Source organism: Alosa sapidissima, chromosome 24 (assembly GCF_018492685.1).
Source record: "Alosa sapidissima isolate fAloSap1 chromosome 24, fAloSap1.pri, whole genome shotgun sequence".
In the NCBI taxonomy this organism is placed as follows: Eukaryota; Metazoa; Chordata; class Actinopteri; order Clupeiformes; family Clupeidae; genus Alosa; species Alosa sapidissima.
Window position 1 is genome coordinate 24607332 of NC_055980.1, and position 18736 is coordinate 24626067.

The 18736-nt window shown below is 42.1% G+C and overlaps 2 protein-coding genes and 1 long non-coding RNA gene across 6 annotated transcripts in view; all 3 read right to left on the reverse strand.

Annotated features, from left to right (window-relative positions):
* Positions 1-3197: 3197 nt before the first annotated feature.
* On the reverse strand, positions 3198-4751 carry LOC121700358. Of its 3 annotated transcripts, none has more exons than XR_006027200.1 (4): positions 4668-4751; positions 4508-4584; positions 4352-4433; positions 3198-4268 (listed from the first exon to the last, which is right to left on the reverse strand). It is a non-coding gene; the product is annotated as an uncharacterized LOC121700358 (long non-coding RNA). The 3 variants fall into 3 exon arrangements; XR_006027201.1 differs by having other exon boundaries at positions 3198-4287; XR_006027199.1 differs by having other exon boundaries at positions 4352-4584.
* A 4200-nt stretch (positions 4752-8951) lies between these two features.
* LOC121700622 (zinc finger protein 232-like) lies at positions 8952-11574 on the reverse strand. The gene is made up of 2 exons (XM_042083712.1): positions 10958-11574; positions 8952-10801 (listed from the first exon to the last, which is right to left on the reverse strand). Exons 1-2 carry the CDS (start codon positions 11139-11141, stop codon positions 9810-9812), a joined length of 1176 nt encoding a protein of 391 aa, XP_041939646.1. The 5' UTR covers positions 11142-11574; the 3' UTR covers positions 8952-9809.
* A 4578-nt stretch (positions 11575-16152) lies between these two features.
* The window catches only part of LOC121700370 (double C2-like domain-containing protein alpha), a 52290-nt gene continuing 49706 nt past the window's right edge, over positions 16153-18736 (reverse strand). For both annotated transcript variants that reach the window (XM_042083279.1, XM_042083278.1), the window contains one exon: positions 16153-16172. The gene's annotated coding sequence lies outside the window, so the exon portion shown is untranslated. The remainder of the gene's footprint in view (positions 16173-18736) is intronic.

Below are 18736 nucleotides of genomic sequence, written 5' to 3' on the forward strand. Positions count from 1 at the left end.
CAAGGTAACTTTATTGTCCCCGAGAGTGTTTATGCGTTGTAGCATTTGCATACACACACAGTCTCATCAATCCAACTATGATTTGGGGGCAGCCGTGGCCTACTGGTTAGCACTTCGGACTAGGCTGCCGGTTCGAACCCCGACCAGTAGGAAGCGGCTGAAGTGCCCTTGAGCAAGGCACCTAACCCCTCACTGCTACCCGAGCGCCGTTGTAGCAGGCAGCTCACTGGGTCGGGATTAGTGTGTGCTTCACCTCAATGTGTGTACACTGTGTGCTGTGTGTGTTTTACAAATTCACAGATTGGGATAAATGCAGAGACCAAATTTCCCTCACAGGATCAAAAGAGTATACATACTTATAATTATACGTAATGATTTGTGGGAATGTGACACCTGCCCCTCCCCTGCAGGGAGAGGGTAGTCCAACTGCAACTCTGACTCACCCTCATTCAAACTAGGCAGACAAGGAAGTCCAATGTGTTTTCTTTTTTGCATTGTAAATGATCACAGTTTATAGATGTGGGTAGGGTTGGGTTGGGTTGGGTAGATGAAATCACAACCATAATAAACATAGTAGGCTATTAGATGTCACATAAAAGGCCCTAGCCAGGATTTTTCAAATAGCCAAGTCGACTCTACTGTCGTTTTGACTGTCAGAAGTCACTGCAACTATGTGTCTCGTTGGTTATTTTTACTTAGTAAATGAAATGAAACTTTAAGAAAGAAATACCAAAGACATGACCTCGGTGTCGGTAAATATGGCCATACTCTTGAGATAAACAGATGCATCTAAAAAAATAGAATATTGTGGAAAAGTGTGTTGGTTTAAGTTATAAAATAAGTTATAAACTAAACAAATGTGGTTCTATGTCACTGTTGGCAAAATGATCATGATATCTTTTATATTCCAGCCCTCTCCATGGTTTAATATTGCATAGGTATATATTATTTATTTTGGACCATGCATTTATGGATAGGCTATTGAACTTTTTGTGAGATGCGTGAGACACTGCATTGCATTAATTAGTTTAGGACACATCCAACTACATGTCGCATGACTGATGATAATTGTCTTATTGTGGCTTAGGAAATGAAACGAAACTTGTAAAAAGGAATACCAACGACCTCTATGGTAGATACATGTCACATGTTTTAAAGGAATACCAACGACCTCTATGGTAGATACATGTCACATGTTTTAAAGGAATACCAACGACCTCTATGGTAGATACATGTCACATGTTTTAAAGGAATACCAACGACCTCTATGGTAGATACATGTCACATGTTTTAAAGGAATACCAACGACCTCTATGGTAGATACATGCCACATGTTTTAAAGGAATACCAACGACCTCTATGGTAGATACATGTCACATGTTTTAAAGGAAGTCAACATGTGTGGTTTTGGAGGAATGAAAGCTGGGTGAATTCATTATTGCATTTACATATTTCCATAACCCCAGGCTGCATTGCATACTTTAGATATTTGAAGAGCTCCTCCTGTTCACCTCATTTGGGGGCCTAACAGCAGAGCTACAAAGGCGGCACCTTTGGTGTTTCTACCTTTTCTTCTATGAATTATTACTGGGAGGCCTAGCAGCATATAGCTGCAAAGGCATCCTACGGGTTTCTACCTCTTTCTTCTAAGAATTTAACAAAGCAAGGCTGCGAAGACACCCTAAGTGTTTCTATTCGCTACTTCTGCCATTACTTATTATGACCGAAGCGGTCATATAGGGATTGTCAAAGTTTTTTTTTTTTTTTTTTTTTTTCCCCCCAGTCATCTACTTCCTGAATTTTTGGTCAACGATACCCGGGACACCGAACCACCGGGGCACATGAAATTTGGTGGGTATGTAGCCCCACTAGACTTTTACGGAAATATTTTGTTTCGTCCCCGGGGGCCACTCCCCTCCTGTGCTGGGCCCCCCAAACCGCAAAAAAAGCAGTTTTTCCTAAATAACTACCTGAACCGTGGCACTGAGGATGAAGAATCTTTTATGGTATGTTGGTCTCAAGGGCCCACATCAACCTGGCCCATAATCACTCATTTGTGATTTGCACCCCCCCCCCCCGAAAATGAAAAATGCAATATTATTCGGCTTTAATCGCCCCTATCTTCAGTTAAGATGTTCAGAACTGCACCACATTTTATGTGTAGGATTGACCTGGCATTCTCTGGGGGTATGCCAAGTTTCGTAGAATTTCATCCATGGGGGGGGGGGGGGTCCTAAAAAAATTAGGTTATGTGTACATTTAGTGACTGTACACTCATTGGCCTGTAGATGGCGGTGCACACATATACACATATAATAATAAGGATAGGACAATGTTCACATGAAATGTAATTCCCATTTCTTCTTGAAGCCGAAATAAATCTGAGGATGTTTATCGGACATGCTTGGTTTTTACTGCAGGTACGTTAATCTTATATCAATAAGGACCTAGGTAATGTTACCATTAGCGTTGGTTGAGTGATGGAGGCCAATTTGATTGATTGCATTTGTAGAAAACTATAAATGCGCTTATACCAAGCAAATTGATAGCAGCACTGTAATTGTATCTTTCGACTGTCATTTGTTGCACGTGCTACAAAATCATTCTGTGCAATGGAAGATTTACCAACGTTACACCGGTCTGATAGTTTTGCCTATACATGCGTGAGACTGAGACGCCTGTTTATTTTGTTTTAAGTGCGTGCAGGGTGTGAGAGTGGAATCGATGTGCTTTGATTCCAGCTTGGTAGTTGTAGTCTGTGAAATTAAAAAGTATCCAAACAATGACACCTTCATTTCATTATGGCTGCTTTAGCAACACACCTTAAGCTACTGTGTAGTGGGTCCCATTTAGAAGTGGCTACTTCATTCGCGCTTTCCTTGACTCATGGAGCTGCGTGAATTTTATTACAACTTTGCCACGATATGGCAGTTTAAGTCCGCTTGATACTGTAAGGCGTAAGCCATTGGTTTCCAACGGAGATTTTATTTGTGTCGCCAGCATAGCCTATTGACAATTTATGTTGTAAATAGGCCTACCTTATGTGGCAGGCAAGAGGTGAATGAGAATTTGTTGCATCGACTACGCCACCTAGGGGACGGGAGGCCGGCCCCTAGGACCAGGAACTAAACTAGATTAACCCCTGAGGGTAATTGGAGCACACAGGTTCGTAAAACCCAAGGAGCCGGAGACATGCGTTGCATCAACAATATTTATTCCAACAAGACACATTAATTATTACAGTTGCACAGTAAAACGTGACCATACAATTGACACTCTGACTGAGAGGTCCCACCGACACAGTGACCAGGGGGCTACTATATAAGCACTGTAGCTATGGGGTTGACTAGCACCTTGCTATTGGGCGAGTGACCTGGTCTCAGGGGAGGGGTAACTAGAGCAGGGCAGATGCTTACCACAGCGAGCCGGACTACTGCAGGACAGAGGGGGGGGGGTCCAGAAAATACACCATGCGTGAGAGAAACACTGCAATCCAAGCAAAAGACACCTCAATGTGCACACAGCAAGGCAAAGTGAAGGCCTCCACCACGAACTCAGTCCTCCGCTCACGTGGGCCACACTGCTCCTGTCTGACAGAGGGGAAAAGGAGACACAAGCACTAATTACCAGAGTGGTTGATCTTACAAGCCAGGTATGCTAGCAGTACTACAAATGGCTACTTATCTTAAGCAGCAGGTTTGGTACTCCAGCTCCGCACGGATCAATGGTCAAATGGGACAGCCACCGTGGTCACAGCATTGGGATTGTAAACTGGCATGCATACACACCCACGCACACACCAACATGCACATGCACAGCAAGCAGGGTAGCAACACAGACAGACTGGGGGTTATCCCAAGCCGGGGAAGAACAGCAATCCTGGTCACAGCATTGGGATTATAAACCAGCATGCATACACACACCCACACACACAAACATGCACATGCACAACAAGCAGAGTAGCAACACAGGCAGAACGGGGTTTATCCCACAACCAACAAATAAAAGTACAAAGTGCATGCAGGTTAGGCCAGAGAAACGGCGACACAGCACTGCATAGCCCAAGCATGCATTGGAACAAACAAAAAAAAAGTCCTAGCACCAGCCAGAGCCAGTGGCTAGAAAGATCACAGACTAAACAAATATCCTAATAATTGGACATGACATTACTAAAGTAATAATGACAAGACAAACACTAAAAGGAGACAAAGCAGCAGTCTCTTAGGACGTGGGAACAGCCGATGAGTATAGCCAGCATATAGGCCAATCTGTGAAGCACAACAAAAACTAAAATTACGATTAGCAGCTTGTTCTAAAAATAGACTGCACAGCGTTGTTTTAACATACATACCTCAAAGCTGGCGATCCTATGCTCCACTTACAGGTACGAGGAGGAGAGACAACGCACTCACCACTCTACTGCTGATAGCAAACTAAAGCAGACAACAACGTTAGATATGTGACGAAGCAGAGAGGCCGTAATAGTATGTTGAGCATGATCGCCTACCTGACACCAACAAGTTTCTCGCGTTGCGGTCCACTGGACGTAATGCATGAGAGTTTCCAAATCAAATACCAACCGCACTAAAACACACGACCGAACAAACAGCTAAGATTCCACCTCAAAGAGAGTCATTTAAACAAATGGAAAAACAAGCAGTGCTTACCTGTTGAGCCAGCGGTTTCACCTACATGCACACCAATCTACCGGTATCCCACGTCACTAACCAGGAAGTCCTTTCACTGACTGAACAACGTACCTGTCAGTCGAAAGCCACTTCCTTAAATACCAATCCAGGGCACGCCCCCTAATCAATAACCTGTCAGTCAAGATGACTCATGGGGAAACCCATTTCACCACACTTATAAGCCTACCTGTAGCTTAGGGAAGCTAACAGCTTTCTATTGGATCTAGTTTGTTAGTTACAGTTTTGTCATAACTCCCTGATGCATTTTTGCATTTAGAATAGCCAGAGCGTGGATATCTCAATCGGAAAATTAAACAATATCGGGTGCCTATGGACTAGGCTGGGTGAACCCATCCTGATCTGCCCGCTATTTATTTTTTGATTTCTTAAAAGATTGAGCTTGGTCTGGTGAAAGCCAGACTAGCCATGGACCTCAGTTACACAATGCAAGGGAACATGAATCAGCCTATATTTGCACGAACAATAACGGACAACAGCTCTTCAACTTTGGCGCGTTAAAATGTGAACAGTCTAGTGACGCATTTCATCAAGGCCCATTTGGACATGTCAGTTATTTGCACCACTGGTTAGATGTAAAACAGCATTTCGTTTCAGACTACTGTTACTTAATTTGTGCATTAACAATAACGTTTCAGACTACTGTTACTTAATTTGTGCATTGACAATAAAGTATTACATGAACTAAAGATGACTAAAATCTTAGGTAGAAGAAGAAACATTCACAAAAAATCCATCCTTCCAAAAATGACCTTTGTTTTTGATAGCTGTTGAAAACGGCATGGAACTGACAGAGATGTTTTTGTTTATTTATAAATAAATAAATAAATAAATAAATAAATAAAATTATGCTGATACCTTTTGCCTTTCCCAAATACAATGTAGCCTACAGGTGTAAGTGACCTTTCATCAATCCAGTTGCAATGGATGAACTGTGATGAACTGCCCTACTTGTGATTGATTGCTACATCTTCTTTGGCTATTCTACAATCTATTCACCTTTTCAGCACCAGTAGGCTACTTTCTGTGTAGCCGCACACACACACTCAGGCATGCCAAACAAGCATACACAAAAGTTTCAAGAGTGGGGGATGGAGTAAAATATGGAGACAAATTGAAGTGTGATTTATTTTCGCGGAACGGATGTACAGGACTGAGCGGCGGTCATATGTTGTACCGCTATGCGGTACATCTAGTTCTTATCATCATTGGGAGCTTAGCAATGAAACTGCAAAAGCTCCCAATGTGTTTGTACCCTTCTCTTATTATTGGCACGGCAGAGCAGCAAAGCTGATGCTTTCACATGTCACAACTTTTGACCGTTCTTCACAAAATTTTGCACAGATGATAGTCAAACAAACATTAAAAAAGTCACATATTCACATTTCAATTCCCAAAAGATTTTGCCTGTCACACCCAATAATATAATTGCCTGTCACACCCATATATCTCAGAAACAGTTTGATATATGTAAAACCAAACTTACATGGATTCAGGACCAAATTATAAGGATGCAGAATAAATATTGCATCATTTTTGTAGATACCTGATGTGTTTACATTGAAAATGATCTTTTACCTCCTGGTACTTTGGAAGACCCCATGGATGACAGATGGATACTTGTGGCGTCATAGCAACAGTGGCAATATTGGATTTCATCATAAACACAAAAGTTTTCACAGGCCACAAATAATGAGTATTTATTTATGAAGACACATGATGATAAAACCAAGCCTGACAAAAGTTACCTTTTGCCATTTCGGTTCATGGAACTGTTCACCCAATATAGCTTTCAGAATTGGAGGCAAAGCTGCCTAAACAGTAAGTGAAGTACTATCTCGGCAAAATCTTTGGTCAATTGCCATGAAACTTGCATGACTGTTTCCACCTTGCCGATGATATACTGTAACACCATGAAATTTCAATTGCAATGTGTTCCAGATACAGTTAGAGCTCCACATTGCAATGTGTTCCAGATACACTGTTAGAGCTCCACATTGCAATGTGTTCCAGATACAGTTAGAGCTCCACATTGCAATGTGTTCCAGATACACTGTTAGAGCTCCACATTGCTGCTTGCAACCATATCTTCTTGAATTTGCTAGAAAAAAACACAGTTCCATTATCCACTGCCTACTGCATGGCTTTGCAATGCTGGAGCATGTGACATTGTGGGCAGGGTAGGAGAGTTTAAATCTTGTACAAATGAATGTGGGGCAAGTGAATATGGTACCAATAAAAAGGTAATCACTCAACAATGCTCCATACTCCTGACTATTTTTAGACATCTTGTTCTTATAATTCTACAACACCAATCTGTACCCCTAAACAAACACTAATGCTTTAGTACATTCATGATACTGATGATCCATCCATGAACTATCTGATATTGTACAAATGTCTGCTATTTTTTTTTACGTTTTCAATTGCCAATGTCATGTCTGTTAAATTGCACTATACTGGTTACATGCTGAATAGTCCTAAAACAAATTGGCATTATTTCATCACTTGAGTCATTACATGCAAAAGTGTTGAACTAGCTGTCATAACTATACTGCTCAATAAAATTAAGGGAACACTTCAATCATACACTGGATCGGTACTCTGACACTGTTTGGTTCTGAGCACAAGTAAAACTTTTGAGGCGAGTGTTTTATTTTGCAAAAACTGTCAGACATTCTGTGAATGTAATTTGAGAATGGAGAAAAGGGTGGAAGGTTTCAAAAAATGTGTTTTAACAATTGTAGAAAACTGTAAGTGTTCCCTTAATTTTTTTGAGCAGTATAGTTGTCATAGTCTGTCTAGCATATACAGTATGTGACCTGACAGACAGGAACGTCAGGATGTATAGAAAAATGTACAGTGGGTAGGATGCATCCTGCCCTTTCTGCGTGTCCCCTACGTGTGTAGGATGCATCCTGCCCTTTCTGCGTGTCCCCTACCCTACGTGTGTAGGATGCATCCTGCCCTTTCTGCGTGTCCCCTACCCTACGTGTGTAGGATGCATCCTGCCCTTTCTGCGTGTCCCCTACGTGTGTAGGATGCATCCTGCCCTTTCTGCGTGTCCCCTACTGTACGTGTGTAGGATGCATCCTGCCCTTTCTGCGTGTCCCCTACGTGTGTAGGATGCATCCTGCCCTTTCTGCGTGTCCCCTACGTGTGTAGGATGCATCCTGCCCTTTCTGCGTGTCCCCTACGTGTGTAGGATGCACCCTGCCCTTTCTGCGTGTCCCCTACGTAGGATGCATCCTGCCCTTTCTGCGTGTCCCCTACGTGTGTAGGATGCATCCTGCCCTTTCTGCGTGTCCCCTACGTAGGATGCATCCTGCCCTTTCTGCGTGTCCCCTACGTAGGATGCATCCTGCCCTTTCTGCGTGTCTGCCCTTTCCCTTCTCTCCTCGTTCCTCACCACCTCTGGTAGCAATTAGGCAAATGAGACATCCTCGATGACGTTGAGCTAAACAGCATTGCATGTGTACTGCTAATAGAGTTGCCATGGGGAAAATAAGAAGGTTATATAGTTTGATGGTGTTCGACTCCCTTGTTGGCTGGATGCAATATATTAAGGACATATTTTGGGGGACCATCCAAAATGAGCTGACGGGCCATAGTTTGGGGTCCAATGCACTAAAAGGTTTTCACAGGCCACAGATTGTGTTCATTAGTCATGAATTTTGCAAGAGATGATCTTCAAATCAATGCTCACAAGTTACTAATTGGCATTTTGATTTGTATACAATTGGGCATTCACCCAAAACAGCCAATTAAAATGGACCGCAAAGCTGCCAAATAGGAGGTGGAATTATATCTCAGCCAATCCTTGGCCAATTGCTGTGAGTGCTTGTTACCTTGTACATTAAAAAAAAAAAACGCCATGAGGTTTCCATGGCAACACCATCCTGCTTGACTGCTAGGCCCCCTCATTGCTGCTTGCATCTATATTTGTTCATCTACATTTTCTCCCTCTCCCTCCATCACTCACACACACCAAGCTGTTCTTAAAAGAGTCACACCACTCATATGACAAGACAGTATGCTATATGGATACTATTCTGTTACCGCTCAGCTGTGTTGCTGCATGGAAGCCAGGCCGATTATGAGTTTCGTCCATTATTGGTAGGCTTAGAAACATGTTTTAGCACATTTTGACAACAACGTGGTAAAACCGATAACAGTGATAATTTTGGTCACTATAATTGTGATGTTAAAGTTTCATACCATTACATCACTAGAGCCAACCACAAGTTGATATTTGTCAGAGAGACTTATATTACATATCAAGATAACTTTGAACACAACAGAGAATACAAAGACCTTGTGTTTCCAAACTTTCTTAGGGTTCTTCACTCTCTCTGCATCTGTAGAAAGGACTATGAGTTCACTTTAGACAGACAGATTTCAAAGTCAGACATGATATCCAAACAATAAGGATTGCGAGGGGATATTTCAGCCAAAAATAAATAGTCAGATTGTCCTTCCTTCTTCTGATTCTTCTGGTATCACTGCCTTTTCTTTTCTCATATTTAATGATCTACAGTAGTAAGAACACAGTCCCAAATAACTGTTTCTATATGACAGTTATGTTCCTAGGGTTGGCTTCAACATGATGCCATCACAATATTTGGGTGACAATAAAATATTTTTGCCCTTCTTAACATTTTACAATACAGCAAGTATTGCAATTATATTCAACGATACATTGCAATTAATTTCTTTCATATATTACATTTGGAATCTCCAAAGCCATCTCTGTGCAGTAAGTATGTTCTAGATTTTTACTTCCTTTTCAATTTCCACTGTGGCGCAATAAAAGAATGTGCATGTTATCAGAGCAGTCATATCTAAAAGAAATTAAAATCCTAATGATAAATACATAAATATTGAGACACTGAATCATGATAATATTGTGCTGAAGAATATTGCAATACTAGACAGTATTATTTTGTTCTTCCACTTCTATTAATTACCACAGTTAAAACATCAAACCCACTACAATACCACTGAGCCACATCTGGTGAACGTCCGAGAGGCGCTATATCAAATCACCACACTTCCTGTTTACAGTTCCTGGCTCCCACCCAATCATGTAACACCCACCCAAACTCAGGCCTCGCTGAGGTGGCGGAAGCTGTGGATCCTCTGGTGCTTCTTGAGGTGGGTCGACTGGCTGAACATCTTGCCACACTGTTGGCAGCCGTACGGCCGCTCACCGGTGTGCACGCGCTTGTGCTTCTGCAGGTTCCCGGCGTGGCTGAAGCGCCGGCCGCAGTGGCCGCACGTGTACGGCTTCTCGCCCGTGTGGCAGCGCTGGTGGATGCGCAGGTTGCCCAGCCGGCTGAAGGTCTTGCCGCAGAGCAGGCAGCGGTGGCTCTCCTCTCGGCCAGAGAAACGCTGCTGCTGCTGGAGGTGGTGCTGCTGCTGCTGCTGGTGGAGGTGCTGCTGCTGGGCCCATGCATCAGTCCCCAGCCCCTGGGCCCGCTCGAAGGGGAACGACTCCACAAAGGCGTTGAGTGTATCGGAATGGATGTAGTGTGCCACTTCTGAAATGTCAGAGCTGTGCTGTGGAAGATCTAACTGGACATCGTTCTGTGGTGTGGTGGCGTCGGAATCTGGGTTGAGCTCCTCGTGGTCGTACAGTTGGTGTGGGGGCACGGGTTGCTGGGAGAGGGAATATTCCAGAAGGTCGGGCTCCGCTTTGATGATATTGACGTCGGCTGGCATCCCTTCCCGAGTGGGTGAGGTGGAGTTAGCCTGTGATGAAAGTCCATTGGGAAACACTACACCTTCAGCATGTGCTGAGACGTCCTTTGAGTTCTCAGATTGTGAGTGAGCAGAGCTGTCACTTTCTGTATCCACCACGGTGACAAATGAAAGAGCCACTTCACTGCAGTTTGTAAACACCTGCTCAACGCTGATGATGGATTCTACCTTTGAGTCCAGATGATTCTTCACATCATCTGCAGAAGTCACTCTGGACTCCACCTTCAGCTCTGGCTTGCCCGATGCCTTGGAGGACTGAAGTTGTTTACATGAGCATTTGGACTGCTCTGATTGGCTAGCCTGCAATGGAGGACTTGCTCTGGCCACTCTTGTCACTAGGGAAAACAATGACACAGAAAACCTAATTAAAAAATACGTTTTGGACAACTGCACAATTTCAGTTGACCTTGAATAATGAACATTATGATAAAGTAAACGCCAGAGGGTAATGTATTGTATTGTAATGACAATAACAAGAAGAACCGACTCACATTCTCGATCAAACTTTTGCTGTAGTTCATGGAGTTTCTTCTGAAGTCTCTCGTTTTCCCTCTGAGTGCGAGCGGTTTTCTCCTGGTACTCCGACACCGTATCCTTTACCACCTCCAGAACCTCGTGGACCGCTGCGGTCAGCAGTTTAGAAACCCGTGCATTCAATCTTTCAATCTTGGACATTTTTATGACAAGAGCAGTGGGAAACGATACACAACTGCTCGTTCAACTTTTCTCCTCGGTGTCTGGAAAAGGCGTGATATTATTGTCCACGATTTTCAGAAGGATAACACTGAATTAAGCTTCTGACACTAATAACATATAGTTACCGATTAATGATTGTAAGGGTTGCGATGGGCATTGGTCAAGTCACAGGCTTCGATTAACGTTACAGCAAAACCGAAGCTAAATCCCACAACCATCTGATGTCAAACAAGTCTAGACACCGTACAATCACGGCAACATTGAAATGATTTAAGAGATAGCCTTTAAAAATCTGGGTCAACTGATTTTCCAAAATGGTCTTTTAAAACATGAGAAAACAAGTGAAAATCCACCGAAAACATTCTTGACACATTCGCTGTAACGTTAGTCGCTTCCCTTGTAAACAATTATTACTTCCGGGTCGTTGTTCTGCACCAACATCAAAATAAAGGTCTAGCTAAGATGTGAAGCGCGTTAGGCCTACTCTTACTGTCAATGCAAACTGTTTTTTTCTTTGTTTATTTTTTTTTAGAAAAGTTTGTTATTATAGATTATTAAAATGAATAGAGTTTGCTTGTTCTTCTTGTATGCTAGCCTACTACAGAAGAAAGAAGGGCAATCAGTCAAGCCCACAACTTTAGCCACTTTTTAAGCACACTTGACTGACTTTATCCTACTTTATCCTTATAACGCTTAGGCTAATTTGGTGAACAAACTGGGACACATATGCTATCTATGACCTCCCAGATTCAATTGATTGTACATTACTATTTCTCATGCTCAGCCATTTTCTTATAGCCTAGCCTACTTTATGCATGCATGTTTGAATCTGTAGAGATAGGCCCTAGGCATATACCTTTATGGTGTTGAGAGAGCAGTTAGGTCTGTCAATATTCAAGGAAAGGAAAGGCAAGTTTATTTACATAGCATATATAAATATACAGGGGCCATTCAATGTGCTTGACATAAACATGCAAAGAATAATAGTAAATAGTTGTAAATAAAAGCATACAAGGCCATAGCTTAAACATAGTTAAATAGTTTTGAATGTAAAGCACATAAAACAGAAAAATTAAAAAGTCAGAGTGGATCTGATTAATTAGGAAGTGATTCAGGAAATAGTTTGGAATTCCAAAGCTGAACCATGGTAGCTAAAAGCTGCATCAGCTTGTTTAGTTTAGACTGGAGGTTTCACAAACAAATATTTATCCTGTGATTTGAGAGATATGTACTACTGCAACATATCTGATATGTGTTTGGTACCATCCCATTTGGTGATTTGTAAACAAATAGTGCTTTAAAGTAAATTCTGTCACTTACAGCCATTGCAGGGACTGGAATATTGGAGTAGTGCTCAGTTTCTTTTTCATTGAAACACTAGCTACTGCATTTTGTCCCCCTTGAAGCTGTCTTTTTAAGAAGGCCTGAAAAGCCCATTAATCAACCCTGCAGGAGAGATGTATGTATGATTGTGTTTGTGTGTGTGTGTGTGTGTGTGTGTGTGACACTTAGTTCCAAATACAAGATATGAATATCAGACCAAATTTTGGAAATCATAAGTGGCAAAGTTTGCCAATGTTTTTGATGTGGTAAAAGGCTGATTTAGTTATTGCTTTCACGTGTCTGTTGAGATTTAGATCATTGTCAATTAAGACACCTATATTTTACAGTTTACTTTTTGTATCGTTGACTTTAAGCTCTTTTGTTTCAAGATAAAAATGTCCAATATTCCATAATTCGCCACTGCTTTTCTCTGCCGACTTACACTATGCATTTTCTGTCATGTTGAATGACCAATGATAGTATTGTCTTTTTATTCTGATTTGGCCACAAGATGGCGTAGTTTCACTAGAGATAGATAGATAGACACTATGTGCAGGGTTTACCACATCCACTTGTCTCTGTTACACACATCAGTCTATGACTCATTAACAGGCTTCTTCTTTGTATATATTTGTGGAGAGCATAGAAATAGCATTAATTATGTGAAAGTTATACATAGATTTAAATCAGGAGTCTTCAACCTTTTTCAGCCCAAGGACCCTTGGCTGAGAGAGACACTGAGCACGGATCCTCATCCTACTCTGCCCCGCCCCAAAGTTGGGCCTGATATTCATATCTTATATTTGGAACTAAGTGTCACTCACTCACACACATGCGCGCGCGCACACACACACACACCCCTACACATGTAGAAACAGAATCATACATTATTTGTAACAGAGGTGCTTTATATAACCCTAATTTTTGGAATAGGAAAAACAATGCTTCAAATGAAATAATTTGGCGGACCCCCGCTTGAAGATCAATGATTTAAATCTAATTGAGTACATGTTATATGAAAACAGTATTTATTCATGTCTGCAAACAACAGATCATAGCATGTCCCCAAAGAGAAAAAGGTGGAGATTTTCAACAAGTGTACGAATCCAATGGAACAATTCTTACCTCGAAAATGTATTTTCTTTGTCTCATAAGAAATAAATCAGCTCTTATTGAGATATCCGATTGAGAAGAAAAATCGAGCATTTTGAGATCTCATTTCAAATTTTGCTTTCCTCTGTGTAGTAGCCTAGGTTACGTAGGAACTAAAATGCTTTTACTTATTAATTTCCCACATAAATACACACACCTAAGACGACTACATGACAAAACCAGGACCACACAATACTTTTTATTGTTATAAAATGAGGTGACATTCATTGCTGTAAACACTCAAAACCACGAGGGCATCCACCTCAGTCCTTACCTCAGAAAATGCTGTCCAAAAGAAAAAACAAACAGCTAATTCAGCAGCTGTGCTGCATTTCTTCCCCCACCAAGCTGTGTGACTGACGGGCGAATATGCTCGGGATACTCAGACGACATTGTAATTTGTAGACACTCACCAGAAAGACAAAACACCATATAACCTTCCACAGACTGGGTTAACATTAGCGTTAGCATAAAACATGCTTGACCATCACAAAGAAAAGCATGCTTGGTTCCAGAGAGGCAGAAACTTTGGAGTTTATAGTTTAACAATGTCAGCAAACACATTATTTTTTTTAATCATCAGAACTATAATAAAGTATTGTAATGCCCAACAAAAAAGAATAGTCAATCATAATAACAGTTTGCATTCTCAGACTTTTATGCGAAGGTAAAAACATGTATTCTTTGTGTTGTTTGTGTTTATCATTCCGCAAAACAACATATGCAAAGGCAATAGGTCAGATAAATGGCTCATAGAATACGCTTGGTAAGAGTGACCTCTACAGCAATGTAGTGTAAACACAGACCCACCAAAAGGAACATCTAGCTGCATGCCAAGAACGAACACAGTCCACAGAACAGTCCACTCACATTCTGCACTGGGATTCACAGCCCTAAAGCAACATGGGGACATTTTGCTGTCTGCGTAAGGGTGACATGGATAATATCTGTGTGCTTGTTTCCGTTAATAGATGTTCCAGATGTTTCTCTTTTTCAAAACACTGGCCATGTGCATGTATGCGAACAAACTGCTGCCATTTCTGAAACTCTTTCAAGGTACAGTATACAACATGTTGCGCTCTGACAGATGCATTTGTTAGGCTACTCTCTGTGGACATAATCTGTAGCGTGTGAAGATGTTATACCGCCAACCACTGGACAACTGCTTTCCATGTCAGTTTGGTGTCATCACAGTATTACACAACGGGTGTGTAGAATGAGAGTTATAACACATATAGTCTTTGAATATGCATTCGTGTTCGATACCATTGTAAAAAACTCTGCAACCATTCACGCTGATCCCATAAAACCGCTACAAAGTTGCGACGCGTGTCTGAATTGCATCTCTACGTTGCTTGGCCACCATTCCTCCAAAAGAGCCATATTTCTTTGCGGAAGAATGATTATGTATAAATTAATTACTATATTTGTTGTTGCTGTCTTTTCGTGACTTTTCATGAAACCTTGTCAGGTATATGTAGTAGGTGTAAATGTTTTGGAAAAGCAATAAGCCCTATGAGGCCGTGGGGTTCAATGATTAAGAACAGCTGATGGGGGCTTCACGTCATGTCTAACGATGGCCCGTATCTGTCCTAAAAATCACTGGTCCCTTTGGCCTCATGGGACACATTGCTGAGGATTCATGATGCTGTCTGTAGTTCCATGCCAACACCATGAAAAGTGCATTAACAAAACAGACAGTGTCTCTCCTTACCATCCTTTTGTTATTTCGCAAACACTAACAAATATATTAACACCCATATGTGGAACATAAGACCACTTGGAATTTCCTGGAAGCATTTTCAAATCAGAAAAAAAAAATACCTTATTGCAACAGAAGTACATATTGCATTGAACCCAAATCATAGGCATTTCTTTTACAGTTATTTCAACTCTTTCTTGTGCATTGAGTGATTGTGTTGCCATGATAGGGATGGAATTCTAAATGGGTTTTTAAAATACATTTCACATGTATAGGACAGATGGTCATGTAATGTTAATTATTTGCAATTGTTGTAGAAAATATTACTTATTAATTATTAGAGAGGTTGTTATTGTTATTATTAGTAGTAGTAGTATTATTATAATTATTGTATGCCTGTCTGTGTCTTGTTGCCACAATGTGCTTGTGTGCTGAACAGCATGACGATAAAATCCAAATGAGCAAAACAAACTGGAGGAGAAATGGCCGAAATAACACAGGGTTGTGAAGTGAACAGGAGCTCTGTCTGTTCTCCCTGATATGAAACTCATGCCATCAGGTGACAGTGTCTCTTAAGTGTGTTGATCTCAGTGGTTCCCGTTTGTCAGCACATGACTGACAGCGGCCGTTCACCAATCAAACTGGCGGCATACATCAGAGCCGCCTGTTGAGGAGACCAAGTAGCCCCGCCTCTTTTCACTCCTGCACGGCGGATCCCGGAAGCTCATTGGTCAGCGTGTGCCATCGCTCCACCTTCTGGCCCTTGTTCTTCAGACAGTCTATCCAATGCTGGAGGGCCTCACCCTGTGAATGACAGCCCAAGGACACGCCTCCTGTGGAATGATGGAACGCTGCGATTAACGACGTGATAATTACGAACAGCAGACTAATGAGAGAACCACTGAGAGAGCAATCATGAGCCCAATGCCGGTCGGTTACGCCACATGTATAATTGACTCCATAAAATTGAGCTGAAAGCCGAATTAAAATGAGTGCCATTAGAGACAGACAGGAAGTTACACTCTCGTTGTAATAAAAATGCCCAACCATGAAGGATGCCGTGAAATTATCAAGCGGAAACGCAAACAAATGAGCGGCCCTGAAAGGAAACATGAGAACGGATTCCGAACAGTAATATAGCCCACATTTGATACTTCTGCTACTCTGAATGCATAGCTTTATCACATCATCAGAGAGGAAATGTATGAGAGTATCATTTAAAGGGGTGGTTCTGGAGCTTGGTGAAAGCCTGATGAGCTCAACCATGGGGTAATGGATGGGGTTGGGACTTCTCCCTCTCTCCAGTTTTATATAAAAGGCACATTTGACTTCATTTCAGCGGTGCACACACCTGGCTCAACCTGATGCATGCTGGACTTCTGCACAATGTACGCATTCTGATTAGTCCAGTATACATTACGCTCATCCAGAGCTGTGGAGCGCTGCATGAAGTGGAATGAGCCTTTCATATAGAGCCCTTCTAGGTCTAGGTTGGGCGTGCACGCAACCTGCGGTCAGAAATATGGGGCAGCTAATAGACCGGCATGTTGAGCTGTCAAGGTATGCACTGTCATTGTCACCCCAGGACCGCTACCTTAATAAATTATTCTTAATGGCGAGTGTCTGCCTGATCCTGAGCTAATAACAGAATGGGTAGACGACGTTAGCAAGCGGACAGAGATTCATTGGCCCGCCATATACGACTATCTGGCTGACAAGCCCAGTGTGTATACACGCGAATAAAAGTAGTACAAGTAGACATTTTTCTTGACGCTTCCTTGATGTTTCAGTCAATTCACACACACACACACAATTAAATGGGATGGAAAGCTGTCTGACGCCGATAGGCATACACATTTTTCTGAATTCAGTTATTAAGTGATGATGCAATAATAGGCTAATAAATCTTTTTCCGGGTCCAACGGCTTTCAGAGCTGCTCAGTTTTCTCCATAGACAGTAAAATAAACCTTTTTTTTCCGCTATTCAGAGTTAACCTGACTCTCACCAGAAGAATTTCATTCCGCCTAGCTCCACTCATCCATCTGGGATCGATCCATTGGAGAGGTGTTTCAGAAGGCTGCGCCTAATCAAAAATCCATGCATATGATTTGGATACGTCGCATCTATGAAACTCCCGCCCTGTGTCCTGATTGGCTCTACCATAAAATCTGGTGCCGAAATCACTCTCAATGGAAGCGATCCCAGATGGATGTGAGTGGAGATAGGCGGAACGAAATTAATCTGGTGAGAGTCAGGTTAATTCAGAGTAGCCTTTAAGAAAATTGTCATCTTACTACTAACTTGTTGCCTCAACCTAATAAAATCCTATTTTTCGTGGAAGCCTGCACGTAACCCTAGATTGCATCATCTGGCTGCACAGCTATAGTAATTGCTCTGTTAAAGTTAACCGGTTTTGTTTTACCCTCAATAAAACGGAGGTGATGGTGACAAGGTTTATGAGTTGCAAAAACTAGCTGGCTGCGCTAGTAAACGCTTTTTGACCAGAAAGCTGTTGGGCCTGTTACGTCGGACTTAACAACCGAATAGAACTGGAGAGAGGGAGAAGTACCACCCCCATTCATTTTAATGGACCATGCATTCAGTGTCCCAAACATGCATTGCCCAGAATGCATCACATTCAGCCAGAGCTGTGCAGCCAAACATTTCCTTCATTGACTGCCACCATCTTTACAAAGTGGCATCTGATGTGCTAACTTCCTGCCACATGTTCACAAACAAGCCAATCAGGTGGTCCATTAAAGATGGCTACCAATGATGTCGTCCATGTGGATTGGTTGATTCTCCCAGCTTGGGAAACTGCAAATCCACATAGACAACATACTTTTGTGTCCACCAGGAATATGGAAGCTAATTGTCCTGTTTTAGTAGCCTAGAAATCTAGACGCACCCTAGCGGCGGCAAATTAATTTGCTCAGCCTGTACGTCTAGTATCAAACCATAGGGATTTCTATTGGCTAACGCCGTGGACTTCATCCAATCACAGCGCTCTATTTTGTTAGAGAGTCTTAAGGCGGGCTTAACAGGATAATGACAGTCCTGCGACGGTGAACAACAAGGAAGGTGGCTATGGCGAACGAAGAGCGGTTGTTTGAATCGGCGTTGGCGTCAACTTTGGAGGAGTTGGACTTGTGCTTTTCTTTGAAAGTTGAGCAACACAATGCACTTAAGTCATTCCTTTCGAAGAAGGATGTATTTGCCGTTTTGCCGACCGGATACGGATATGGTCGTAGCGCTGGCATGCCTAGGCAGTTTGAAAGACAATTCTCTGCCCGCCCCTTGGATTAAGCGAGGTGAATGGTTCGATTCCAGACTATACATTTCAATGATATAGGATGGCCCGCCAGGCTACTGTTTTAGAGAATGTGGCCAAAAGTG